This window comes from Mustela nivalis (assembly GCF_964662115.1).
Source record: "Mustela nivalis genome assembly, contig: HAP1_SCAFFOLD_1933, whole genome shotgun sequence".
Lineage (NCBI taxonomy): Eukaryota > Metazoa > Chordata > Mammalia > Carnivora > Mustelidae > Mustela > Mustela nivalis.
The window spans coordinates 43421-70507 of record NW_028134731.1 but is presented as its reverse complement, the minus strand read 5'-3'; the positions used below and the strand labels follow the sequence as shown (position 1 = coordinate 70507).

The window sequence follows — 27087 nt, the reverse complement described above, 5'->3', positions numbered from 1 at the left end:
AGCGTATGAGCCTTCGGAAGGGCCGTGGGCCCTGCGGGCTCTAGGGGGCTCCGAGAGCCCAAGAAAGGAGGGCACTGGGGATGCGGGCGGGCTGGCAGCGGGAGTCCTGAAGCGGCCCGTGCAGACTGGGGGTTATGGCAAACCGGTCCTGGAGAAGGATGCCTGGACCCTGTCCGCCCGGCGCCCCGCCCCCGCCGGCCCCGCCGCGCCCCCACCAGCCGCAGGCTCTGCGTCCTCAGCTCCCCGTTGTCCTTCTGCAGCTGCTCCGTCTGCTCCCGCAGCTGCTGGTTGTGGGCCGAGATCTCCTTCTGCGCCTGGATCAGGTCGTTGTAGGTCAGCGCCTTCACTCCCAGCTGCGGACACACGACAGCAGAGGTGGGCTCTCCCGCCGGAGTGTGCAGCGGCAGGCTGAGGGCAGGGGACGGGGCTGGGGGCCGTCTGGGGGGCAGGAAGGGGCGGGCTGGGCTGGCGGCCGATGGCGGTCATAGAGAGGACCTATGGTGGCCCAGAAAAGGGACAAGGACGACCCCAGGGCACGACCCCACACCAGCAGTGCTGCGACTACGTACACCCCACACACCGGGAAGGAAGCCCCTGCACCCGCATCCCGCCCCAGGGGGCCCAGCGGCGGGCACAGTCCCAGCAACCCACCTCGTCCAGCTTCTGCTGGAAGAGCCTCTTGATCTCCTCCTTCTGGGCCTGGCAGTGGCCAAATAGCTGCTGCGCGGCGCCCAGCAACCGGGTGTTCTTCTCCTGGGGGACGCAGCAAGGTGATGGCAAGGCCCTGTCCCCGCCACGTCCCCTCCCACAACAGGCCAGACGTGCCCCAGCCCAGAAGGCTGATGACCCTCAGCAGAGACCCCCATGGCCTCTCTGGAGCGAGCAGGGACAGCGCACGGGCCCTTGAAGGGACCGCCGCTTCTCCTAGGGCCAAGGCGCCTTCTGGGGCCAGCAGGTGAGGGGCACAGGGCAGGGCTCACCTTCTCCTGGTCCAGCAGCTGCTGCAGGCTGGCCTTATACTGGGCGGTCTTGGTGTAGGCCAAGAACTGCAAGTACTGAATCTTGAAGGACTCTACAAGGGTCAAGTATGCAGCTTAGCACACACACGAGCCCCCGAGTCCGGCAGGGAGGAGGAGGGCCGCCCTTCAGAAAGCCATCGTGGCGGCTGCCACCCCCAGTGTCTCACCGCCCACCATCACGCCGGGGCCTTCGGTCCCCACCTGGGCGCCCCTCACAGCTCCTGCCTGTGCCGCCCCATGTCTTTGGCCCTCCAACACCACGTGGGTGCCCGTTTGCTTAGGGAAACGCAGGTTACTGATGTTGAACTGAGAAAACCGGCCGCTCCCAAAAGGTGAAAAAGGGTTTCTTTCACCCGCTTTTCAGAGATAAGCAGCTGCTTGATCTCTCCCAGCAGCGTGAGTCTGCGCCTCGGCTCAGCGACACTGGGCACCAAGCTCCCCCGACACAGCCCTCCCCACCCAACGTGGCCCACATGGCGTGGGGCTGGGTGGTTCTCTGGGTCGTCCCACGTGCTAGGGAGATCACACCAGCCCTGAGCCCGTGTGACGCTGGTCTGGGGCCGGCAGCCCTCCCCCGACCCCCGCTGGCCCGAGGGGTCCGTGGGCAGCTCACCTAGCAGCTTCTGCAGTGCGGGCGGGGTGGGAGCCAGCAGCAGCTGGTCGGGGGGGTGCCGCTGCACGCTGGGAGGTAGCTGGTAAAACGGGCTCTGAGGTGACTTGTACGCGTCTGTAGGACACAGAGAGGCCACGTGTCAGCGGCAGGCTGGTGCGCCTGGGGACTTCCACAGGTCTGCTCCCGGGAACCGGCCAGCTTGCCCACACCGAGACTGAACGGGGGACCAGACATCGCGTCGCAGCGCTTTGAGAAGTGGAACCAAAGCCCCGCGGGATCCAAGAGGTCCCTGTGAGCCATGTCCCCTGTGTGCGGTCTGTCATCAGAGCCCAGGACGGGAGGCCAGGGGAACCCAGAGCCCGGGGCTAGGATGATGGGAGGCCCCACCAGGGTGCGCTCTCAGGGAGCCCACCCCAGGGCACATGGCCGTGAGGATGGCGTGACCCTAGCAGGGTCTGGAAAGCAGGCAGCAGCCACACGGCACATGACGCCGTCATGGAGGCCTCTGCCCCTCTCACCGCCTCCGCGGACAGGAGGGGGACCCCACTCGCCGCACCAAGGCAGAGAGACAAGGGGGCGCCGGGACTGGCCGACAGCATGCCCCAGGGGTCCGCCCACAGCCGGCTCACCCTGCGGCGAGGGCGCTGCCGTCTGCGGCGCGGCCTGGGCGTGCAGGAGGTCCAGTGCGGTTTGGCTCTTCTTGGGCTTACGCTCGGGGTTCGCAGTGCTCATCTTCTTGGGGCGCCCACGCTTCCGGCCGGCCATCTTCCGCCCCTTCTTGTTCAGCTTCTTTTTCCGGGCTTTGGAGGGGGACGGCTTTTTGATGGTGGTTGCCCCAGCTTTTTCTTCCTCGGCCCCCGAATCCTGGCAGATGGGGGCAGGGCCGTCAGGGGAGCACTGGCGGGCCCATCGGGCCACGTGAGCCCTCCCTCCGCGGGGCACAGGGCGCACGCTCACCGTCGGGGCGTCCGCAGAAGCGGCAGCCTTGCTCTCGGGCCCCTTGGTGGGAGTGGTCGTGGCGCTCTTGCTTTCCCGCTGTTGCCGCCGCCGAGCTGCCTCTTGCTCCTCCTGGAAGGCAAGTGTGGCTGCATCTGCAGCGGGGCCGGCTCGAGGCGGCCGCCGGCCTGAGCTCTGCCCGCCTCCGCACACGCAAGGACAGAGGAGCCTGACGGCACGCGCCCCCCCAGGGCTCCGTCAGAAAGCAGGTGGCCTTCCAACTGTGGCCCCCTCCGAGGCCGGGGGCTCTCCTGTTTGGATACTTATCCGAGTCCCCAAATAGAAAAACTCGTGCGCAGACAGCACCGACTCTGGAGGCAGATGAACAGCGGCCACAAGGGCACGGGAGGGACGTGGGCACAAGGATCCCGGCTCCCCTCGGACAGCAGCTCGGAATGGTCCGGCCCCTCTGTGGCTCGGGCCTCAGATCAGGACAGCTCGAGGGCTGCTCTCCGCCCTGCACTTGGGCACAGCCCACCATGCCGCCAAACCCCATTTCAGAGACTCATTCGACCCATTCCCCAGAAACGTGTGCAAGAGCTGCGGGCCACGGGGCTGCTGAAGACGAGGCAGTTGTGTGCGCGGCCCCTGGTCCCGGCACCGAGACCCGCCCCCGCCCTGACGGCCCCTCCCAGCCAGCACACCCCCACCAGCAGTGCACACACAACAGGAAGGGGAACAGAAAACATACACTTACCCTGAGTTTTGGATTTTTCAGACTAGAAAAATAGTTTTCAAGCTGAAAACACAAGGCAAAGTCTCATGAGAAGCCAGTCCCAAGCCCCGGAGTGAGCGCGACAGCCTGGGCAGACCCCGCACCTAGCAGAGCGCGGCAGGGCACCTCCCGGGTGGGCGGCTAGTAGGGCACCCGCTGGGCTCAGGGCTCCCCCTGTGTGGGCCGTGCAATCCCCGCACCGCCGTCCCACAGGGGCAGCCACACGGCAGGCCTGGCAGGGCACCGGGGGCCTCGGACTCCAAGGCAGAGCCGCTGTTCCATGAGTCCTCGTGGGCAAGGTCCGGCCCCCGCGAGGGCTGAGGACAAAGGTGGGACAGACCAGGGTCTCCAGCCTCCCGACCCACTTCCACCCGTACTGAGGGCCGGCTGGCCAGGCCCCCGACCCCAGCCCCGCGGGGCACTCACTATGGTGCGGTCGATGGTGTGCAGATAGTAGGAGACCGGCTTCCCCGTCCAGGACACTGAGCCCTTCAGGGGCGAGAGCTCTACGACCCGCATGATGGTGCCGATGTCTGCGTACAAGGGGCGAGGGTTAGGGCCCCTCCTGCGCCTGGGGTGAGCGGGTGGGCCCTCGGTGCATCTCCCTCTGGTCCGGAGTGACCCCAGTGAGGCAGGAAGGGGCAGAGCCTGTCCCGAGCGCCCATAGGGGGCAGCTGGCTGCCAGCACGCGGCTGAGCGAGGGAGGCTGCAGGGCCACGCCAGGGGCTTGTCCGAGGAAAAGAGCGCCAAGCGTGGGCGGTGCCGTCGGAGGGCACTTGCAGATGACTCCGAACAATGTGGAGCCAGGAGCTCCCACCAGCCCCCCAGGAGGCCCAAGACCCCGAGGCCCGTGCAGCCCGACCCAGGAGCTTTCTGCTACCAGTCCCTCCTGAGCAGGGACAGGGCAGCCACTGCCTGCTCAGGCCAGTCACAACAGGAACTCAAAGGGCTTTGCACACCTGTCCCTCTGAGTTCCACACAGAGCCACTCTCCCCGCCAGGGACACAGGGCCGTGTCGGGGAATGCCTGTGGCCGTCAGGACCAGGGGGCTCGTGGCACCAAGGGGGTGTGGCCGGGGCAGCTGCTGACCCCCCGTCCCCCCAGGACCGGATGCCCACACCGAACGACTGGCCCGAAGTGAGGAGCACCAGGTATGGACCCCACACCAACACAGATGCTTAAAGTCACGTATATTGACTCAGCAACGTGAGCTTCTTACCGCTCAAGTTCCTGCTGTTTATTCTAAAGTTCAGAGGTGCGAAGGGCTTCGAGGACACGATTCTGCCACCTGCAACACAAGACTAGTCACCACGGCTCGTGGGGTGGCCGCGGGGCGCAGGGCGGCAGAGCAGGGCACAGCCGCAGCAAGGGCAGGGACAGCGGCACCACCGAGTCCTGTCCGCGCTCTACAAGTCGAAGCAAAGGCAGGGGACGCCTTCCCCATGGAAGTCCGTCCCACGAGCGGATCGTGTGGACGAGGATGCTCTGGGCACAGCTCCCGGCCGGGGCTCCGGCTAGCCACGGGCGGACACCAGCTGGGAGGACACGCGCCCCTCCGCAGGCTCCGTACCTGCGCGGACGAGTTCAGTCACAGCCGAGGCTGAGTGGCCAAGGCAAACCCTGAACTCCCACCACCGGGCCGCCCGGCGAGGGGGCAGGCAGCCCGCAGTGGCTCCGCGTGCTGAGTTCGAGGGAGAGAGAGACACGCAGAGGAACCCACAGGCACACGCACGCTCTCAGAAGCTTCTGGGTGTGAGGGAGAAAGAGCCAAAAGGAAAAGTCAAAGCAAACACTATGTCACACTGAAGTTGGAAGAGTGCGTCCGAGCTCATTTCCACGCGGGCACATGGTTGCCCGCCGCAGCACGTCCCGCACCAGGCGCACCGGCCACCCAGCACACGTCCTGAGAACCAAGCCTGGTGGGAGCAGGCCACGACAAACCCAGCACTGGGCCAGGCGCCAGGTTGGGGCAGCCAGGGTCAGAGACCACAGGGTCCTATCAAAGGTCTCAGCAGACAGAGGCTGAACAGCCCCGCGGGGTGCCTGGAACCCGGAGAGTCTCTGAACTGCATCCCGGGCCCCCCGGGGGCTCCGGTGAGGAACACAGCACCCTGCGTGGCCCACTCGGCAAGGGAGCTGGGAGGGGCCCAAGGGCGTGTCGCTCCAGGATCACGGGTCAGGTGCCTGGGGACCGCAGGGCTCCGCGGGCTGTCTGGGCCCCATCAGGTCCCCCAAGCTCACCCATAGGACACCACAAGGAAGGAACGAGAGCCGCGACACCCCATGAGACAATGGGCCCGGACGTCCGGCGGGGGCCGTCAACAACCGCGGAGGAGCCTGGCTCCCACAAAAGCCCACCTGGCCCCTTGCCCAGGAGGACACTGCCAGAAGGGAGGCTCCTGGGCAGACAGCAGGACAGTGACAGGTGGAGGGGCCTCGCTCTCTCCTGGGGGAGGCGCACGGCCCCTACAAGATGACGGGGAGCACCCGGGCTCGTGCACACAGTCCCGCACACAGGCCATGCAGCTGGCAGGGCTGAGGGCGGCGGGCGGCGGCCTGCGCAGGTGCGGGGTGGCCCTCCACTTCCTCGAAACGTCTCGTAATGGGACGTGTGGGGACCCATCTCATCCCTCTCCCGTAGGAGCGGGAATGTGGAGGGTGCTTGGCCCTCCTCAGAACTAGAGCCCGAAGCAGCTGGGAGGGGCAGGGAAGGCGGCATGCGCAGGCTCTCCTGAGTTGGGAGCGCCCAGGTCACATTCAGGCCACCTCGCAATCTGGAAAACCAGCAGCGGCTTTAGCAACTGTGTTACAAGCTACAGGGATCAGCCAAGGGTGAGGCACGTCCTGAGGCTTCCCGTCCAGACCCGGGAAGGGTACTGCTGACCACAGGGCCCAGGCGGTCGACACCCACACTGAGGCCACAGCCCGCAGCCCACTCCTCCGACAGGGCAGCCACACTGGGGGCCGAGGAGGCCAGTCGTGTTCATGCCAGGAGGGCCTTGAGAAGGATGGGCACCTGAGGCCAGAGCTCTAATGAGGACAGTAGCACCTCCTGCTACGACCCAGGGCCTGGCCACCCTAAACCCGGGCACAGGTGAGGAGGGGAGCCCGTGGGCTCTGGGCCGTTGGCTGGAGAACTTGGCCCAAAAGCAGTGGGCTCCTCTTGATCCTGAAACACAGTGGGCCACGACCAAGGACTTCAGATTCAGTGTGTCCCCAAGCTCAGCTAGACAGAGGCCCCACACTGTTCCAAGACTGTCTCCGCATGGGGAGAAAATGAAAAAACAGCCAGAACCTTGACTCTCAGCTCAGCGAGGACACATGCCAGAGGCACAGCTGACAAGCGGGTGACAAGGCCCTCATCCACGGGAGAGCGACAGGAGGCCCCACTGGGGCCCAGCCCGTGTGCCCCAGACAGCGCCCAGGGTGGCCCACACCCAGAGGAAGCTGCTGGTCTTTCTCCTTCCTCCAGGAGCCCGCCGGGCTCGCTCTGCTGTGCTCAGACACAGAGCACATGAACAGTCCCCTGCACTGTCCAGGCCTCAATCGGTGCTCACGTGACACTGTCTCCCGCCCACCTCCTCAGAAGCTTCTAGACTGGATGGTCTTCTCTGCCTGACATTCCAAGTACACAGAGGCTCCCGGCACAGCACAGGGAAAGGTGACACCTGACCTGCGCTGCCTAAGACAGAGCTGGAGGGAGCTCCTCCCGTGGCCAGCGTCGGCAGGGCAGCTGCGGGCGCAGGGCCCACGTACCCCTGGCGCAGAGGGCTTGTCGGTCCACCGCCCTCAGGTGCACCTCGGGCCGTGGGAGAAGCCAGGGAGCAGAGGGCTCCCCTGGAAGGAGTCCAGCCGGGAGGCTGCCCCCAAGCACAGAGCCTCCGGTCTCTGCTTGCCAAGATTCAGAAAAGTTTCCCCTAGAAGGTTTGGGCCAGATAGAGTAGAGGGCCTCACCGCACTCGTGCACCCACACAATTCCAAATCTGGAAGCCTCCACGAGCACAAAGAAAACGCAACCCTGCGGTGCCTGGGGGGCTCAGTGGTTGGGCGTCTGCCTTCAGCTCAGGCCATGATCTTGGGGTCTTGGGATCAAGCCCCGCACTGGGCTCCCTGCTCGGCGGGAAGCCTGCTTCTCCCTCTCTCTCTGCCCTGCTTGTGTGCTCTCTCTCACTATCTCTCTCTGTCAAATAAAAAGTCCTGAAATTCTTTAAAAAAAGAGAGCGCAACCCCACCTACACGCCAACCAACTCGAGCAAGAGCCCAGGCCATGGAGTCCGACACACGCGTGGCAAGGGGCCCCTCCCCACCGGGGACGGGAAGGCGGACGAGGGCAACCGGGGCCCAAACACAGGGACAACCCAGAGAGCTGAAGAGGCCTGTCGGGACGAGCCCCGTGGCCTCACTGCCCCCGGGTCGGGGTCACAGGTCGAGCCCGAACGTCAGACCCTCAGTGAGTAACCCTGTAGCATGAGCTCGCACCGAGAAGTCACTTGTTGCCTCCAGGACATGTGAGCGTGGCCGCACAGTGTGCAGCCGCTGGCAAGCCGGGCCCCCACCCCAAGGCCCCCAGGCCCGCGGGCCCCATCCACCCGGGGGAGGCCCGGTCGGCCCCACCATGTCTGCCGGGGCCAGAGGCACCGGCTGTGGAGCCCGCAAGTGAGGGCGGCCCGCACGGACCCGGCCGCGCCCGCGGTCACAGCCAGCTCCAGACGGACTGTGCGGGCCTTGGGCGCCGCGAGCCCACAGGGACCGCGACAGGGCAGGGTTGTGGGGAGAGTGCGTTACCTTCCTTCATGTTGGCAAACCGCTCCTTCAGCTGGTGATCCACCTCAGGACCAAAGGCAAAGTTATTCACAAATATAACACTGCAAAACAATGTTCCAGTTGAGTGAGGCCGAGGCTCCGGCGCGCCGCCTACCGCCTCCACCGCCGGCTCCCCCAGCCCAGGACGGGACCCGCGGCCCGCAGGGCGCAGAGGATGAGCAGGCTGGCCGGTGGGGGGCGGTCCCCGCCCGCCCCCGGGACGCCCCCGGGGTGGGAATGCGGACTGCACACGCGTCACCTGGGGACGGAGACGTGAGGACACCCGGGCAGGCGGGCACACGGACAGCGTCCAGAGGCATTTGGAAGGAGGCGCCCAAGGACCGGTGGGACCAGAGCCAGAGTCCTCCTCCGCCTGCCCGCGTGCTCTGCACTGGACCACCGGGCCCTGGTCCGAACACGCCAGCCGGGGCGGCCGGGGACGCTGCCGCCTCACACTGCGTGTGCAGAGACGCACCCCTGCCCGCCGCCTGGGCCCAGCTCGTGCCCGCTCCAGGCCCTCTCTGAACGGCCGCGAGCCGCCGAGCGCCGGCTCACGTCCAGCCCCGCGGGTGAAGCAGCTCCCGACGCAGCCGGGCCGGGCGGCTCTCCTCCCCCACGGAAGTGCCTCCAGATAGAATCGGAGCCGGGGCAGACGGACGTTTAGTTCCGCTCTTGGAAGGGACAGAAGACACGCCGGGCTGATCCCAGCCGTCCCCTCGCTGCTTGTTTTGAGTCTCGACAGGTTAAAATCGAGATGCCTGGAAGCAGAGCAGGTACCAGAACAGCCGCGGAAGACCCGAGAACAGGCACCGGTGCCCGCGGGCAGAGCGGCAGAAAAGAAGCCGCACAGACACGGAGCAAGCCCCGTGCGCTCTCCCTGAGCCCCGCGCAGGAAAGACACGGGCGAGAGCCGTCAGGCTGGGCCCAGGCGTCCTGGGGAGCCCAGGGACAGAGCCCTGACAAGACAGCCGGGGAGAACAAGCTCTCACGGGGCGCGCACCTGCTCTGTCCTAGTCCCTAACTGGGGATGGGGCCTGGGAAGGCAGGACGTGAGCCAGCCAAGACCCTGGCGACCGCTCTGAGGGAAGAAGGGTGCCCCGAAGGCAGTCACTCCCTCCCATGCCCTGCACGAGAAGGCAGAAGCGGGGACGTGTGTCCCCAACAAGAAAGGGGCTGGGAGGGGGAGGGGTACCCCTGCCAGGACACAGAGCACCTGGGGGACATCAAGAGGCCACTCGCCCATCACCGACACCTTTCCCAGTCTGCCTGCAGTACGAGGGGCCGACAGGGCCCGGGGGACAGCGCCCTCCCTGTGACCACAACAGGGGACACCTCCGCCCAGACGCCGCCAGCGGGCGCCCAGCACTAGAGAGCCCCCAGGTCCCCATGGACGGGGACGCCCACGAAGTCAGCATGCGTCTCTCAGGAAGAGGGGGAGACCCGGCCAGGAGGGGAGAGCGGAGCAGACCCCTCGGACGAGAACTTCTCCTGGGGCAGCCACAAAGGGAGGCCTCCCGGAAAGAGCCGCACCCGGCTTCTCCCAGCCCCCAGGACTCAGACGGTGGGGACTCGGCAGCAGGCAGTATGTGCCTGCAGCAAAGACACGGCGAGGCCAGACGGCAGGGTCTCCCAACACAGCGGGCCACCATCAACAAGGCTGCCTCGTCCCCAGGAAGACAGCTCTGGGTGCGCGATGCCCCTCGGGTCCCGGGCTCCCAGCAGGCTCCAGCTGACTTCCGCGCCCCAGCCCGGGGCCTGGGGCAGGGCTAGGGGGAGTGTACGGGCAAAACCACAGCAGCCCAGCCTTGGGGGACAGGACGCCGTTCCGCAGCGGGTGCAGAAAAGCCGGCCCCGCGCCCAGCTCGGGGAGGTGTGGACACAGCAAGAGTCCGCGCGCTGAGCACAGGGCCGAGACGGGAGGGAAGGACCCTTCCTGACGGGCAGCCCGGGGACTGGCACGTGCAGGCCTTGAGCCACACCTGGCCCTACCCTGGGGCCCTGGGTCCAGCCCCCGGACCACCTGCTCCGCTGCAGGCAGGGCAGGGAGAGAAGGAACCCGGCGGCCCCGCGCCCTCCCCGGAGGCGCTCGCCCGGGGCCCTACCTTGTGTTGGCGATCCGCTCTCTCCACTCCTCTGAGAGGAAGTCGCCTCTCTCCAGCTGAAAGGAAGAGAACCGGCAGAGGCTGACCCGGGGCCTCCGTCGACCCGGGGCCTCGGCCGGCTTCGCGCCCCGCCCGCCCGCGCAGAGAACCGGAGACAGGAGACAGGAGCGCAGTCACTGATGAGGGGAGGATCTGGGACCAGGCCGGCGGCGGCTCAGGGAGGCTCCAGCCCCAGCAGAGGATGCACCATGGAGCCACCCAGAGCCAGCTGGGGACGCAGCCACATGGGGTTCCCAGCCTGCCGGCAGTTCTGGACAGGAGTGGGCTGGCCGGCCGGGGCTACCAAAGGGAACAGTGGTCGTGCCCTCAGGAGGCACCTACGCACCGAGCGACACCAGGGCAGAGCTCTCTGTGTGGTGTGGCCCAGCACACTAACACGGGGCCTCCAAGAGCCTGCGGACCGAGGTGCCCCAAGCTGGGGCATTCAGCAAACCTACATGCCTGATGTTATCATTCTTCAAAACACGACCGCACTGCACCTCCGCGTACGCCGAGAAGCGAGACCGCGTGTCCCTGCAAAGCCTGCCCCTGCCCGGTCTCGGCGGCCAGATTCCGAAGAGCAGACGACAGAGACACCTGTCAGCACATCCCCCATGCGCAGGAGCGACCCCCGGCCACAGACAGGAGCTAGAAGCCCACGCGCAGCCCCAGAGACGGACCCCAAGCCCATAACGCGCGGGGAGGGAACCAAACACAGAAGGCCACATGGGGTGTGAGTCCACACGTGTGACACGTCCAGACCAGGCTTCTCCATGGACGGGAACGGGGGCCAGGGGAGGGTGGGGCCAGTGACTGGCCTCACCTGCACCCTGATGAGTGCCGCAAGGTGACCCGGAACCCCCACTTCCCTCACGAAGACAGCAGGAGTCCAGCAGGGCACCGGGCCTGCTGTCGCTCAGAAACGGACAGAAGACGCTGAGCAGCGACGGCCCAGTCTCCGGAGAGCGCCGCTGATCCAGGGCAGAGGGCAGTCCACCCAAGCGTGCTCGGGCATTGTGGGGGGCTGCCCACACCCCAGCTGTCCCAACTCTGAATCCTCTCCCCGCCTGTGGAGCTTCCTAAATCTGCCACACTCCTGAGAACAGTCCTGCCAGGCCCCGGGAATGACTCGAGTCTGCAGCGCACGTGAGAGAGAGCTCGCACGGACGGCCAGAGCCCGCCCTCCCCACCGGCCGCTTGCGAGTCTGGCCCTCCACGGCGTCTGGAACCGGACTGCGGGCTCCGGCCAGCCTCACTGCTGGGGTCTCTGGTCCCTGAACTGTCCGTGCGGACGCGAGGCTCGGGCTGAGCACCTGCTCCCCACCCCGAGTCGGCAGATGAGCCCGCGAGACCGACCCCGTGGAGAACCCGGCGCTGGGTCTCTGCCAGCCCCTGGAGACCACAGCACACACGCACGGCGCTGTCTCGTTTGGGGGGAACTAAGCGTGTCCTGTGGGACACCCTGGGAGAGGGCTCTGGAAGCTCCTGCCTGGTGTCCCCCCCTACCACCGTGAGCTCATTTTGCTTTCTGTCCTCTGTCCTCTGTACAAACCATGGCCCTGGGGACGACCGCCTGCTGGGCCCTAAGGTCCTCCCGGTACACCCCTGCACCTGGGCCTGGGACAGACACAGACGCCTTCAGGCACGTCTCCAGGCGGCCTCCCTCTCCCTGGCGGCTCCCTGTCCAGGCCACGCAGCTCAGGCCGGAGCAGCACTGCTGGGTTGAGGCCAGAGAACGGCCGCTGGCTCGGGCTCTGCTCGCCCGGCCCTACCGTGGCTCTGCTCTGGGCACAGGCAGGCTGTGAGCCTCAGAAGAAGGGCGCCGGCTGCAGTGGCTGTGCGGTTGGGAAGGTGTGTGTGGCCTTCCTGTGCCCCTGCCCTGGGACCCCGTGAATGGCTCCAGGGTCAGGCAGACCTCCACGTGTGACGGAATGGGAAGACACGGAGAAGGTCCTGGGCACGCACTGGCGCAGAGGGTGTCGGAGCCCGTGACCACCCCTGGCAGAGACCCCGGGCTGGCAGGCAGGTGCCTGGGCCCCTCAGCCCCACAGCTCGCCCCAGACATGCTCCTGGAGGCCGTGCACATCCCCGCACCAAGCATACATGCTCTTGTCGTGGGAAAAGAGCATAGCGCCTGAGCATGAAGAGACCGAGGTCTGCCCCAGCCAGAGTCGGGGGGCAACGGGCAGGCCCCGGCATTCAGCGCACCCACCCAGGAGTAGCCCCAAGTCCACAGATGCAGCATGGCTCGGCCGAACCACCAGGCCCCGTCTCCTGGCAGCACCAGCCTGCCGGTGACCCAACCCAGCCCAAGACCAAAGGGGAGGTGGGCCAGCACGTCTGAGATGCAGGGGGCCCCAGCGGACGTGGCCCAGTCACCCCAAGGGCCACACGTGCACCATAGTGACATCGACAACGCTGGAGGGGTGGCAGATGCCCAGGGGGAGGCCCCGCGCACGTCCTGGAGAGAGAGGCCAGAGTGCAGGAAGCACCTCTGCACAGGCCGGTCTGCGGACACCCTCCCTGCCGTGGCACCTCCACGAGGCCACAGCGACCCCAGGTGACACACTCTCGATGCCTGCAACCCGCTGCGGGCCAAGCCCACTGCCAGGTGCCCACAGCGTACAGGGCTCATTGTGAACAGCCCGGCTACTGTGTTAAGGGGCCTCTGGGGGCCTGGACGTCTGCCTGGGCAGGGAGCCGGACAGAGCGTCTCCCAGGTGGAGGGGGCACCCTTCACCCCGCTGGCAGAAGCCAAGGGAAGGAGGGCACGGGGGCTCTGACGGGAGGAGGCACGTGGTGGCAGGGAGGGCCTGGCGCCGGGCACCGCGGGGCTGCAGGACAGGGAGGCGGGGCCGAGGCTGGTAGGTGGAGCCTCGGGGGGACCTCTGCAGAGGCGGGAGGGGACAGAGGAGGCGGTGGCCACACGGGGAGCCTTGGCCGCAAAAGCAGGCTGTGGGGCTTGGAGAAGCCACAGAGCTATTTTTAGACCCCTGTTGGCTGCCTCCTCTTAGGTTCTTGATCAACGGAGCAGGACTGTCTGTCCGCCAACGGGACGCCTGGTCAAAGCCACAGAACGCGGCCGGGAAGGCCTCACAGACCCGGGACACGAGTGTCCGCCAAACGTGGGTGCTCCCCGTCACAACAGGCTCCCACAGCCGCGGGGCCGGCGCTGCAGGACGCCCTCTGGAAAGAGACAACACACGGCAGAGGCTTGGCCAGCTTCCTCCACACATCCACGGCCAAGGTCGTGCCCGAGTGTCCTCTGAGCTGAATTCCTTTTGTAGCCACCCCGCAGGGGCTGCGGCGGGGCCAGCGAGTGCTCTGCCCCACGCCAGACCCAAGGAATGAGGGGGGCCCCTCCTGTCCGCCCGCGTGCCAATCACTAACCCTGCACTGAGCCAAGAGAGGGAAGCAGGCGGGCAGCGGGCAGCAGGCAGCGGCCCAGCCTGGCCCCCGCCCTGGCCCCCGCCCCCAGGAGCCGCCCGAGGCTGCGAGTGGGCCGCGCTGACCGCACTGGGGGCCGCTCCTCAGGATGCGGCGCCCTCACCAGGAATGAAAAGCCCTTGAAGACGCAAAATCCCACGTCTCAGGAGGTCTGCCCAGGGCTGCAGTCTGCAGAGGAGACGTGGGAAGAAGCTCCTAGAAATGGAAACCCACTGGACTTCTGCAGGCTCAGCCCAAATGGCTGACCCCGGGAGCCCCAGGTGCGGGGCAGAGAGTTCCAGAAGAAACTGCACCAGGACGCAGGGAAGCAAAGCAGGCCCCACCATGCCTGCGCATGTCCTGGCCCCGGAAACACAGAACAGAAGCAGAGGGCGCACCTCCGCCCCCACGGGGCCAGCACCCCGCACCCGAGGACGTCACAGGGGAGGAGAGCTCCCGGCCGGGAGCCCTGGGGGACGCCGACGCAAGCGCTCCCCACAACGCAGGTGTGGAGCGGAAATCCCGCACCGTGTGAAAACCACCCACGCCACGACCGGGCAGGACCCCCAGCCACGGAGGACCCCTGCGCTCGCCACACCGGCAGGGATGTGCCAACACACTCGGGAAAGGCATTTAACAGACGCCAGCGCCATGCACGGTAAGGATCCCCAGCCCAGCTAGAACGGAGCGAAACATGTCTGCTCGGTCCGGAACGCCCACGAAACACCTGCCGACTCACGTCCCCTCCGTGATGAGAAAGTCACCGCTTTCCAGGAAGCTCGGGAACAGGCCACGGTGTCCCTCGCTAGCGTCCCGGCCATACCAATGTTACACCGGCTTGTGCAACAGACAGGAGAAATAACACACACAGACCGGGAAGGAGACGTGACACCACCTCTGTTCGCAGATGACAGGATCGTCTACGCAGGAAATCTGAACGAATTCAGAAAAGCGTGGAACTGATAAGCCACTACAACACCACTCTAAGATAGGGGCGTCGTCGTATGTGAACACACGGCAGAAGCCGACTGCCTTCCTACAAACCAGCAGCTGACATGCGGATTTGAAATTAAAGCCAGTATTGTTCATACACGCACCAAGTCAGACAGACAGACAGACTTCTAGGTAACGCTAACAAAACGTGTGTGAGATCTACAGGAGGCAGACTACAAAAGCCTGGCGACCAACGTCGGTGAGGGAGAGCAGGCTGCGTCGGCGGCAGGAAGACGCGACCCTATCTGGACATGAGCTGTCCCCACACGCCGGCACAGACTCTGGCCCGCCACCCCCCGCCCTGGCTTATCTGGGGACGGGAAAGCCCCCAAGTCGGCGACACGCATGGAAGGAGAGCCAGGTCAGAAGACAGGTGGGTGGCGCCTGAGTAGACTTGCTACAGAGCCACGGCAGCGGGGACGGCACGGACGGACAGACAGAGCCACGGCAGCGGGACGGCACGGACGGACAGACAGAGCCACGGCAGCGGGACGGCACGGACGGACAGACAGAGCCACGGCAGCGGGACGGCACGGACGGACAGACAGAGCCACGGCAGCGGGGACGGCACGGACGGACAGACAGAGCCACGGCAGCGGGACGGCACGGACGGACAGACAGAGCCACGGCAGCGGGGACGGCACGGACGGACAGACAGAGCCACGGCAGCGGGGACGGCACGGACGGACAGACAGAGCCACGGCAGCGGGACGGACGGACGGACAGACAGAGCCACGGCAGCGGGGACGGCACGGACGGACAGACAGAGCCACGGCAGCGGGACGGCACGGACGGACAGACAGAGCCACGGCAGCGGGGACGGCACGGACGGACAGACAGAGCCACGGCAGCGGGACGGACGGACGGACAGACAGAGCCACGGCAGCGGGGACGGCACGGACGGACAGACAGAGCCACGGCAGCGGGACGGCACGGACGGACAGCGGTGTGCGAGGGCGGAGCCTGCAAGCTCCGGCTGAAACCACGGGGCTCCACATGCAGAAGGAAAGGACCCAGGTGCCAACCTCAGCCTCACGGCCCTGCTCATAAAACAGCCACCGGAAGACACCAAGGAGCAAGCGCGAGACCTCGGGTCTGACGATGACTCTGGAACACCACAGTGCGGGGACGACCACAGGAGGAGAAGCCATTGGGCTGGCCTGAGGAAGGGGAACCTCCCCTCCCCCTTCTCCCCACACCCCAACCGAGCCCCAGCCCGTGGTCCCGTGACACGACCAGGACACCGGTCTCAGCACAGCAGCCAACGCAAGCGGACGGCGTGCTCTGGGCTGGGGACGGAGAGGACAAGACGTGAACACACGCAAGAGACGCCGAGAGGGACAGTGACGGGGCCGGCCGCGGAGCCGAGCGCAGGCTCGGGGGTCTGGGCGCGCGCACTGCACCCGGAATGGGAGGAGGCGGAGTTAAAGGTCTGGTTGGGACACACTCGGTCCACGGTGTCCCCGCAGTGGCCACGTGGCTGCAGGCTACACGGCTGCAGGGTGTCCACAGTGGAAGAGGGAGCAAGGGGTGAGCCCGGGCCCACACACGTGTTTCGGGGTGTGGTGCAGGAGCCCTGGACAGGGCTAGACAGAGGCCGGGGCTCTGGAACCCTGGCCAGCCAAAACCGTGGGGCTCACAAGCCTGGGGCAAGCCACGGAGGCCAAGGTGCAGGAGTGGCCCGGGGAGCTGGGCACGTGCGGCCCGGCCCCGAGCCTTGCCAGGAGGACGGGCCCACCGGCGGGGTCACGTGTGCCAGGAAGGCAGCGGAGAGGACGCCACGGGGCCTGCCAGTGGACCAGGGAAGAGGCCTTCTTGTCCACACCCTGCCGCCCGGACCCGCACCACGGCCGTGACACACACGTGCACGACACCACGGAGGCTCCCTGAGACCCGCCGGGTGCCCGGGGACGCGATGCCCACGACCGCCTTCACGCGGCTGAGGGCTGCGGGAGAGGGGCCACCTGCTGCCCGTTCTCGGAGCGCCCGGGGCAGGAGCAGCGGCAGCCCCCAAGAAGGACCGGAGAGGGCCGAGGAGGAGGGCCCTCGTGAGGCCGGGCGGCCCTCCCCCAGCACCACACGCCAGGCGAGGACAGGCAGGGCAGAGCGGCGGGTCAGGGGGAGGAGGCGCAGGAGCAGAGCTGGACCGTTAGCCGCGGGGCCCGGGGCGGTGGCACTCACTGTGTATTCTGCATGCTTTTTTCCATACCATTTCATCCACTTCCTGAACTCTCGGTCCATGGTCTGCAAGGGAAGGATGCGACAGCCCGTCAGCCGCTGCCCGCCGCCCCTCCTCCCTGCCTCCCCCAGGACAGCTGGGACCGCCCCTCCGCCGGCCCAGAGCCCAGTCCCTCTGAGAAGCAGCCTGGGTGACTCTGGGGGCTGCAGGGGAGGACAGACCGCAGGACCTGTGGAGTCCACATGTGCCGGCCACACACTCTAAAGGCTTCTGGACACGCACCTATGCCGCAAACCCCACTGACCCCACCCCCCAGGTGGACACAGGCACCTAGGGGATGCCTGCTGACCCAGGGTGCATTTGGAGGAGACGGGCCCAGCCTGGGGTAGACAAGGCTGTGGCCCTTGCTGGCGGCACACGCACTGGGGCCAGATGTGCGGGCAGAGACACAGCAGCCCCTCGGAACGCCCACCTCCTGCTCTCCTTCCCGCCTTACACCCCGTGGGTCACAGCAAAGGCTGGGGAGGGAAGAGGCGAGCACACACACCTGCGCCGCACCCGCAGGCACTCACCTCCGCGTACTTGGCTGGGATGTCCGCTTTCTCCACGCCGTAGTGATGCTTACAGTTGGTGGCCGCGGCGACCTGTAGCACGACCTGGCCCACTCCTTCAGAGGGAGGGAGGGACAGTCAGACACGGGCCCTGGGACGGAGGCGCCGCCCACCCAGCGCCGAGGCCCAGGCCACACAGGTGCTGGCCACAGGGGTGAAGAGGCAGAGGCCAGCGGCTCTCTGAGGAGGTATGAGCACCCCCAAGGTCACCAGGATATGCCACTGTCCCAGGCCATGAGCCGGGGCCCTGCTAGGGGACGGCCTTCTGGCCTACGCTGCCTCCTACAGACAGCATAGCCAGGCTCCCAGGAGGGGAATCCGCGCTGTGTCTCCCTCTGGAAGGTGCCCCGTCACCGCCACAGCACAATACAGCCGGCCCATCTGAAACCGCCGAGAACACCCACCACACTCGGCGTCGACAGGGCCTGATGCACAGCGGGAGCCGCAGGAGCAGCCCCCGCACACCACCAAGCCCCGCTGGGCAGTGCGTGGTGCTCAGACTTCACGTACGCCCGGAAGCCTGGCCCGCAGTCCCCCTCCTACTTGGGTCAGTCGTGCCTCTCAGCCAGCGTGCCGAGAGCCTTCTGAGCTCATGCTTTGAATGGAATATATTTGGATAATGAAAAGAAGCCCGAGTGCCCGGCTGGCTTGCGTGGTGGAGCGCGTGACTCTCAGTCTCAGGGTCATGAGTTCAAGCCCCATGCTGGGCATGGAAATTCCTTAAGTAAAAAATCTTTTTTATTTCATTTATTTATTTATTTGACAGGCAGAGATTACAAGTGGGCAGAGAGGCAGGCAGAGAGAGAGAGGAGGAAGCAGGCTCCCCGCCGAGCAGAGAGCCCGATGCGGGGCTCGATCCCAGGACCCTGAGATCACGACCTGAGCGGAAGGCAGAGGCTCAACCCACTGAGCCACCCAGGTACCCCAAGTAAAAACACGTCCACATACACGATCAAGGAGAAGGACAAAGGAACAGAGGGAGACAGTCTCAAGAAGACTCCTGCTCAGCATGGGAGCTGCGGTGTGGCTCGATCTCACGACCCTGAGGTCATGACCTGAGCCGAAACCAAGAGTTGGACACTTGACTGAGTGAGCTGCCCAGGAGCCCCTGAAAGTACACATATTCTTAATACGATATGAATTGTGGGGGCGCCTGGGCACCTCAGTTGCTAAGGAGCTGCCTTCAGCTCAGGTGGGATCGAGTCCCATGTCGGGCTCCACGCTCAGCAGGAAGCCTGCTTCTCCCTCTCCCTCTGCCTGCCACTCTGCTGCTTATGCTCTCTGTCAGATAAATAAAATCCTTAAATAAATAAGTAAAACATGAATTGTATGCTTAAAAAGGTCCACACTAACGATAACATGAAAAGAGTTGTCCTCGCCCGGGGTGCTGGCCCTCTGCGAGCGCTGAGGCCGCGCCGGTTTGAGACGGGACACTGAGTCTGCGGCACAAGGCTCTGTGTCCAAACGGGGTCACAGCCAGGTGGCCGGCCGACCCAGAGGAGGGCTGTGCACGGGGTTCCCACGCAGGCTGACAGCCACCCCCTCGCCAGCCCTGTCCCCGAACACGTCCGATCTGGATTCAGCCAACCCAAGGTGTGCGCTCGTCCCGCTCTGCCCATGGCTCTTCACGTGGACGCCTGCTAGGCCACGCGGACAGGCCCCTGCCCTCAGGACCATCCATGCCCCGACGCACAAAAGAGGCGGGGGGCTAGTGAGAGCTGGGGCGTGTGGGGAAGGGATGAGGACACACAGCCACATGGGGGGCTGGTCTGCGGTGGTCACTGGGGTCCCCTCTGGACAGGTCCCAAGAACAGGTCCCCCAGGGCAAGGAGGGGTGAGGGAGAGGGAGGGCCCTTGGGAGCGCGGCGACCCGGCCTCTCCTCGGTGCAGAACACCGGCCGGCCGCAGAGAGGGGCGGCCCCCCACAAGGGGCTCGGGTGACCGGGTGCTCCATCTCCGGGGACCAGGGAGGCTGGCGGCGCGACGAGCCCCCACTCACCACTGCCCAGGTCCACAAACAGGTCGTCCTCAGTCATCTTGATCTCGTCGATCATCTGAGCGACCAAGTCAAAGGACGTCTCCCCGTACACCTCCGGGGAGAAGGGCTCGTAGTTGTTGAGCTTCTCGGGGTCCGTCACCGAGTGGTTGTAGACCTGCTGCAGGATGTGCCGCAGGAGCCCGTTGGACGGCCGCGTGTTCAGCTTCATGGGCTGCGTGGTCCCCTTCCACTAGGACGGCACAGAAAGCCCCACGTGCGTGACATGGGGGGCCCCGCCCCGCAGGACAGCCCTGGGTCCCGGCCCCAGCCCCAGCCCCGCCGCCTCCCCAGACAGCAGAGGTCGTCGGCCTCAGAGCTGCACCTTCACCTGAAAGCCCATCTGGGAAAGGAAATGGTCACGGAAAGAGCCAGCGCCTGGCAGGTCCACGTCAGGAGCCTCAGGGGCCAGAACTGGGCCTGCACCTGTGCAGCTCCCGAGGGCCCGAGGAGAGAGTCCTCAGGCTCCCAGCCCCGGGAACCACTGAGCCCTGACCCCGCACGGTCCACTCCCTTGGGCTACCTGCGGCCCGTGACTGCGGAACCGACCGTTCCTGAGGGCCTTCCCAATCTGGGGCCAAGCCACCGCCATGCAGCCCACGAGAGGCCACACGCCCACCATGAGTGGCCCAGGTCAGCCCCGAGCCTCAGGCCCCACCTCCTGCCCAGGACAAAACCGAGGGGAGAGCTCTGGACTGAGGCAGTGGGAGGGCGCCCGCATGGCTGACACAGAACTTCTCCGAACCCCGGTCCTCACAAGGAGCCTGGGACATACTCATGGGATCCAGCAGTCCCCTCCCCTCCCGGCAGCAACCGTGAGGGGGTCGGCAGCCCAGAGCCCCCGCCAGTCCACGCCAGGCCCTCAGAGCTGCAGGCCCGACAGCCCACCACAGCCTCCCCGACCGCAAGGCTCCTGCACGAGAACCCGCACCCCACCAGGAGCCCACGCCGCCCAGACAGCGAGCGGCCGCGGACACGGGGGAACGCACTTTCCAGAACCGCTCTGGCAGCCGGGCCTGGCCCCACTGTGTTCTTCGCCAGGCAAGGGCTCCGCAGGCCGCAGCACGGAGGCACGGGGCGGTGAGGACAGAGCCCCAGGCCTCTCCGTAGTCGGAATATCCCAGAGGGCTGGCAGGACGCACTCAGGACACAGCCGGCTGAGGGTGCCCGTGGGGCCAGGGCGCCGACGTGAAGGTCTGTCCGCTCGGAGACCCAGCGGGGAGCACCAGCATGCGGGGGGGCAGGGCTGAGGACGCACCGACCCCCAGCCCAGTCCCAGCAAAGGCCGGCCCACGCCGCACCCCTGCACTCCAGGGCGGTCTGCAGGGGTCTGCAAGGCGAGTGTGATGACCACCCAGGAAATGGGAGGGGCAGTGGGTGGAAACCCCCTCCCCCCGGGGCCCTGGGGAGCAGACGCACATGAGGGAGCGCAGAGGCCACCTACCAGCTGGTGGATGCTGTCGATGGCGCGGTTGTACTTGTCACAGAGCCTCTGCATGCTTTCGAAGCTGAAAGGCAAGGGCAAGAGGCCAGTTGCTGTGGAGCCCAGCACACGCCACAGGGGCCTGGCGGGGCTCTCGGGAGAGACGGCTCCTGGACAGGCGGCGCCAGCTGTCCCCTGAGGAGGAGCAGTCACAGGACACCAAGGATAACCACGTGTGGCCAACAAGGCTGGGCCCAGGGTCGCACTGAGGCGGTCTTTGGCTACGGGCAGCCTCCGGAGGTCAGGGCTCACAGGTCAAAGCCAAGGTCAACGGTGTGCCTGGCCGGTGTTAGGAGAGAGAAGGGGCTCTGCGCAGCCTCCGTAAAGCCCCGGGGCTGGGAGCTGGCCGGACGCACACCCCACCTGCTCCCCAAGCTGGGCCCGCTGCCCCAGGGCCGCGCACACGGGCCTTACTTCCTTCCCGGGCTAGAGGGAGCCTCCACCTCAGCCCTGACTTGATGGGCACGGGGGGGCACCCGGGGCAGAAGGGCCCCCTGGCTCTCCCAGCAGAAGAGGATCCCAACACCTTTTTTTTTTTTTTTTTAAAGATTTATTTATTTATTTGAGAGAGGCCGTGAGAGAGAGCACGAGAGGCGGGAAGGTCAGAGGGAGAAGCAGACTCCCCATGGAGCTGGGAGCCTGATGCGGGACTCGATCCTGGGACTCCGGGAACGTGACCCAAGCCGAAGGCGGTTGCTTAACCAACTGAGCCACCCAGGCGCCCCCCAACACTTTCAAAGACGGAAGCAGCACCCGTGAGGTGCCTACTGAGAGCCTGCCTAGGTTGTTCAACAAGACTGCACCCTCCCGAGCCCCGTGCTCACTCCAGGTAGGACTCTCAATGATCCCCTGACCCGGGAGGGCCCCCTAGGACTGACTGCCTTCAGGGGCCACAGTACAATGTCTGGGGACATCCTGGCATTCGAAGGGGCGGGTCCAGGGATGCTACCCGGACGCTCCGCAGAGAACGGCCCGATGGAGGCAGTGCGGGGGCAGGGGGCTCCCGCGGCTGTGCTGCACTGGAGGGGGCGTCAGTCAGGGGCTCCATCCGTAACACCCGCACACACACACAGCAGCAAGGAGCCTTCCTCCCTGAGCCGGACACCAGGAGCCTGGGAGAGGTCCCTCTGCACATAGGCCACGACCAAGCCGTGTGCACCCTACGCCGCCCGCCCCACGGCCCCCCACATCCTTGTGGACTGTCAGATTCACCCCGAGAGCTCGCACACACCCTTCCTTTAGGACAGAAATGAAACAATTCAACGAAGCTGGTTCCCTGACAGCAAGGCCGAGGTCCCCCGTAGGACAGCCACAGTGGACAAGCGAGAGAAACGGAGAACAAGCGGGAAGACCAGGCCCTACCCAGGCCTGAGGCGTCCTCAGGAAGGACAGTGACCAAGCCGCCCCCAGGCTAATGTGGAGAACTCAGGAGCCCAAGAGCAACAATAGGCTCTGCCCCTCTTCGGAGCAACTGGCCACGGCCACAGGCCACGGACACCGGACAGACACTCTACCCCCTCCCCCACTAAGTGCTGGGCCAGGTGGGGTCACAGGGAACCAGGGCCAGCAGTCCCCAGCCCCAGCGTCTGAGCGACACTCCTTCACCCTCCTAATTGGCAAAATGAAAGATCCGAGACCTCTGGCTCCTAGTTTCTCATGCTGCCCTCATAGGAAAACCCAGGCACCCCTTTGTCATTTTACTTCCTGGGGTTTGCCTGCCCCTCAACAGCTGTGAGACCCCAGGTCCAGCCGGCCCCGGAGGAGGCCCGTCCCTGGGACGGTGCACAGGCACCTGGCTGCCACCTTGCTTGGGAGAGAAACGAGGGTCCCCCACCGCGAGCCTGACCCTGCAGCCATACCAGCCCCTCAGCCTGGCCCCCCACAGCCATGCCCGGGCTTTCCTGAGCCGTCTGAGTACGACGGGGAAGGGTCTCCAACAGCCCCTGCAAACATCTTGCAGCAATGCTGCCCTGAGAAGCACGGGCTGCTCTGGGCCCGCACGGAGCACTCCACCCGCCACGGAGGGCGAGCTCCCCTGGCCAACCCGCGCACGACCACAGCTCGCCCCTACCCCCCCATCCCCACCCCCACCCCGCCACCTGCGAAACGCACCCTGGGGGCAAGAGAGCCGCGCCCCAGCCCTCTGTGTGGGCCCTCGCTGCCCACCGCTCGCACACCACCGGAGCCCACGGGGCCACCCGGCTCCCCAGGGGCTGGGCTGCTGTGGAGGGAGGAGCGCGTGCGAACCGTGCGCGAACGGTTAGATGCGGAACGAGGCAGGAGGCCAGGCGAAAGGGATCAGGGCTGACGAGCAGACCAAGAAGCCTTCAAACAGAGGTGAGACCGGGTCACCACCACCTGGGTGCGGGGGCCTGTGAGGGGCCGGGGGCTCCTCCAGACTGGGCTCCTGATCGAGAGCAAGCCAGCAAAGCCCCAGAAGACACGCTCCTTCCGGGAAGACTGCGGAGCCGGTCTACGCCTGCCGAGAGCTACCACGGCGGGAGAGGGAACGCCCGCCCGCCTTCTCCGAGAGAAACAAAACTGCAGGCCGGCATTCCAGACGCGGCCTCCCCTTCCCCGCCCACCCGACTGCGCTCCGAGATCCAGGACGCGCCTGCAGGAAACCACGAGAAGGGGCTACAGGGGCTGGAGGGGCAGTGAGGACCGAGCCCCCGAGGCTCGGACGGGCCCCGCGAGGCCCGGCAGAGGCACCGTCCCCGGGGCTGCAGCGCTGGCCGCTGGCGGCGGCCACAGGGAGAGCAGCCCCGGGCGGCCGGTGGGGCTGACTTCACACACACCGGGCGCCGTTTCCACAATGTGGCATTTCCAGTCACGTCCCTGCTCGGACAGCCTCTGCCAGTATTTCATCAACGTTTCCTACCGAAATAAGTCCACGGGGCGACAGCCAACTCTAAAGGAAACTGCTGGCCAGCTCGCACCGTCGAGGAAGAGCCGACCGGAGGCTGCGGCCCCAGCCGGTGCGGAGAGGCGGCTGGGCTCACCTTTTGGTGTCGTAGTCGATGAGAACGTAATTCTCCATAGCAAGCTTGAGGTCCGGGATCTCCTCACAGACCCACCTGAAACACAAGAGCGGAGCCAACAGTGACGACTGGTCTCGTGCTCTACTTTCCACTCTCGACTCCCAAACATTAAAAAAAAAAAAAAAAAATCCTCATTATTCAACTCAACGAGCACAAGAGAAGAGGGAGGCATCGCTTGGGAACAGGCCGTGTGAAGCCGCGCGGTCGGCTCCTGGGGCCAACGGGCCACACGGGACGAGCCGGGGAGCAGGCAGAGCCTGGAACGCGCCGTGTGCCCGGGGGCTGGCGGCCAGCGCCGCTGCACGAGCTCCCCGCGCCCGGACAAGCGGGCCGCTGCACAGGCGCACGGCGAGAAGCGGACGAGGGGAGCGGACAGAGCAGAGGGACAGAGACGCATGCCAGCCCATCCCGAGGCCTAACCCTCGCTGCATCCTGACCCCACCTCGACAAAAAGCCCGAGAAAGGAGTCAACGCTCCACAGGTTCAAGAGAACCCCGGGGATGTCACGGAAGGTGCCCGGCCGAGAGATCTGACAACTTAGACAAAATGAGCAACTTCCTGGAAAAACACAAACACGCGAAACCGACCCCGGGAGAGACGGGACGTCTCTTGCTGAAGACCGCGACCCCCTGATCAAGCGCATCCCGCCAGGAGAGCCGGGTCCGGCTGGCCTTGCCGGGGAGTCCTGCCGCACATTGAGGAAGCAGGACAGTGACGTGTTCAGTCGCACGAGGCCGGCATTACCCTGATGCCGAAACCAGAGGGAGACAAAGCCTCGGAAAGACAAAGTCGGCGTAGTACAGGCAATCTACCCACCGACACCCCCCACGAGCACCGACACGACAACCCCCTAAAAGCACGCGTGAACCGAAGCCCGCACGCGCTCACCATGCGGAGTTTACCGCAGCAACGAACCACCGTCCTCCGCCTCGTCAACAGACAGAAACAACACAATAGCCTCAGCAGACAGAAAACGCCCAAGCCAAACCCAAGCCTCACGCAGGGTAAAAACCCCGAGGAATCAAGAGGTGGAAAGAAGCATGGGGGGGCACCACTGCATGCCCGCTGTCTCTGCTCTGCCAGTGGGCCCCCCGCAGCTCCAATCGGTGGGGACGGGAGGTCCTGTCCCTGTGTCCCTGCGTCCCTGCGTCCTCGAACCCCTGCTTCCTCCTGTCTCTCTGCCTGCTTCTCTGACTACTTGTGATCTCTGTCTGTCAAATAAATAAATAAAATCTTTTTTTAAAAAGATTTATTTACTTGAGAGAGAAAGTAGCATGTGTGTGCAGGGCTGGGGCAGGGGAAGAGGGAGAGAGAATCCTAAGCAGGGTCCCTGCCCCGTATGGAGCCCAACGTGGGGCACAACCTCACGACCCTGAGATCATGACCTGAGCCCAAACTAAGAGTTGGACGGACGCTTACCTGACTCAATCACTCGGGCGCCCCTTTAGTGAAAATTTTAATGAAAAATTTGTAAGACCTCTATATTGGAAACTGTAAAACACTGCTGAGAAAACCTGAAAACGAAAGAAACCAAAGGCAACTATGTTCACAGGACAGAAGACTAAAACAGCCCTTTCCCCGGACCGAGCTGCCTCCTCGAAGCGACCCGAGATCGCGCCCAGGAGGCCCTGGGAGAACCGAACTCGCTGACTCCGAGACCGGCGCGCGAAGACGGAGCACGCAGCCTCTGTAAGCTTCACCGCGAGCACCGCCAGAAGAGCTGACGGCCTCATCCTGAGACCCACCGCAGGTCTACAGTAACCAGAACTGGTGCTGGCGCAGGGACGGACAGACACGCTGACCCAGCGCACAGGACAGAGGCCGGTGGACGTTTACACGGCTTTCGGATAAAAGCACCGAGACAACGTGCTGGGAAACAGTTTTTTTAATTAATCTCGACCCCACAAATATAAACCCCAGCTGACACACGGGAACATCTGCCCACCGCTGATCTTAACCCTAACACAAAGGCTGAAACCACGGAGCTTCTCGAAGAAAACAAAAGAGAACACCTTTGTGACTCGGGCAGGCAAAGATTTCGCGGACGTGACCCAGAGGCGTAACCGCCGAAACGGATGGAGACACTCCAGACGGCCAGTCCTGAAGGTGCGGCACGTCCCACGCGTCCCATGGGCGCTCGCGGCTGGAACACGTCAGGAATTCTCACAGCTCCGCGAGGAGAAGACCGCTCCGTGCCGACAAACAGCACGAACTCCTCTCCGCTAGAAGAAACCAGAGCCGCTGAGCTGTGGCCGACTCGCAGGTCGGGAACATGGGAACTTCAAGGTGACGTGGAGCACCGCGGTTCTGGAACATACGGGCCTGCTCAAGAAGGGGGGGGCACGCCGAAGGGACAGGGCGCGCACAGAGAGCCCCGAAGAGCCAGCCCAGGAAGAGCGGGCGTGCCGCGGCGCAGTGTTGGGTCACAGCTCGTGGAGCCAGGAAGCGCGTGGGAGCGCACAGCTCTCCGGAGAAGAGCGTCAGCCGAGAACCTCCCTTCGAGAACACAGCAGTAAGCAGTCATGGCAGTGAGACCCACCTCTGGGCGCCAAAACCAGGGGGTGAAAGTCCAAGGAGAAATGGGATCCTTGCAAGGTCTCCAGGGATCTTCCCCAAGACACTTACTAATTCAAAGGGGGAAAGAGTGCCTATACCTCAGAGAAACGTGATGGACCAGGGGGCAAGGTTAATGTCCCCACAGTAAGAGAAAACGACGGGCTGTGTGCCTCCTGCTGTCTCGAGAGCCCAGACACCTCCGTCAGACGCCGTGTGGGCACCGAGTCCCTGACACTCGGGAGCAGACCACAGACACTACACTACTTCATCCATAAGTACTTCAGCTTCCGCCTGTAAAAGTCACCACTTCTTTTAATACAACTACAATGCATGGTCACACGTAGGACAAACATCAGGGACGGCAGGGAATTTCCTCAAACTCGCACAGGGCATCTGCGAAAAACCTAGAGCTTTTACCACTTCTACGCAAAATTGTACTGAAGGTCCCAGGCAATTCGATAAGGGCAAGGAGAAGA

The 27087-nt window shown here is 65.2% G+C and overlaps 1 protein-coding gene across 9 annotated transcripts in view; it reads right to left on the bottom strand.

Annotated features, from left to right (window-relative positions):
- Window positions 1–27087, bottom strand: part of DOT1L (DOT1 like histone lysine methyltransferase) — a 59569-nt gene that overhangs the window by 15338 nt on the left and 17144 nt on the right. For 8 of the 9 annotated variants that reach the window (XR_014308062.1, XM_082750837.1, XM_082750833.1 and 5 more), the window contains exons 3-18: window positions 24017–24091; window positions 20976–21039; window positions 19496–19724; window positions 17458–17552; window positions 16888–16950; window positions 10249–10304; window positions 8129–8208; window positions 4563–4631; window positions 3770–3876; window positions 3326–3367; window positions 2590–2700; window positions 2262–2496; window positions 1633–1746; window positions 981–1072; window positions 652–753; window positions 216–353 (exon numbers count right to left, since the gene is read on the bottom strand). Coding sequence is in view for 8 of the 9 variants with exons in the window: in XM_082750837.1 (XP_082606963.1) it covers window positions 216–353; window positions 652–753; window positions 981–1072; window positions 1633–1746; window positions 2262–2496; window positions 2590–2700; window positions 3326–3367; window positions 3770–3876; window positions 4563–4631; window positions 8129–8208; window positions 10249–10304; window positions 16888–16950; window positions 17458–17552; window positions 19496–19724; window positions 20976–21039; window positions 24017–24091 (1672 nt within the window). In the remaining variant the exon portion in view is untranslated. The remainder of the gene's footprint in view (window positions 1–215; window positions 354–651; window positions 754–980; window positions 1073–1632; window positions 1747–2261; window positions 2497–2589; window positions 2701–3325; window positions 3368–3769; window positions 3877–4562; window positions 4632–8128; window positions 8209–10248; window positions 10305–16887; window positions 16951–17457; window positions 17553–19495; window positions 19725–20975; window positions 21040–24016; window positions 24092–27087) is intronic. The other variant, XM_082750839.1, reaches the window with a different exon arrangement.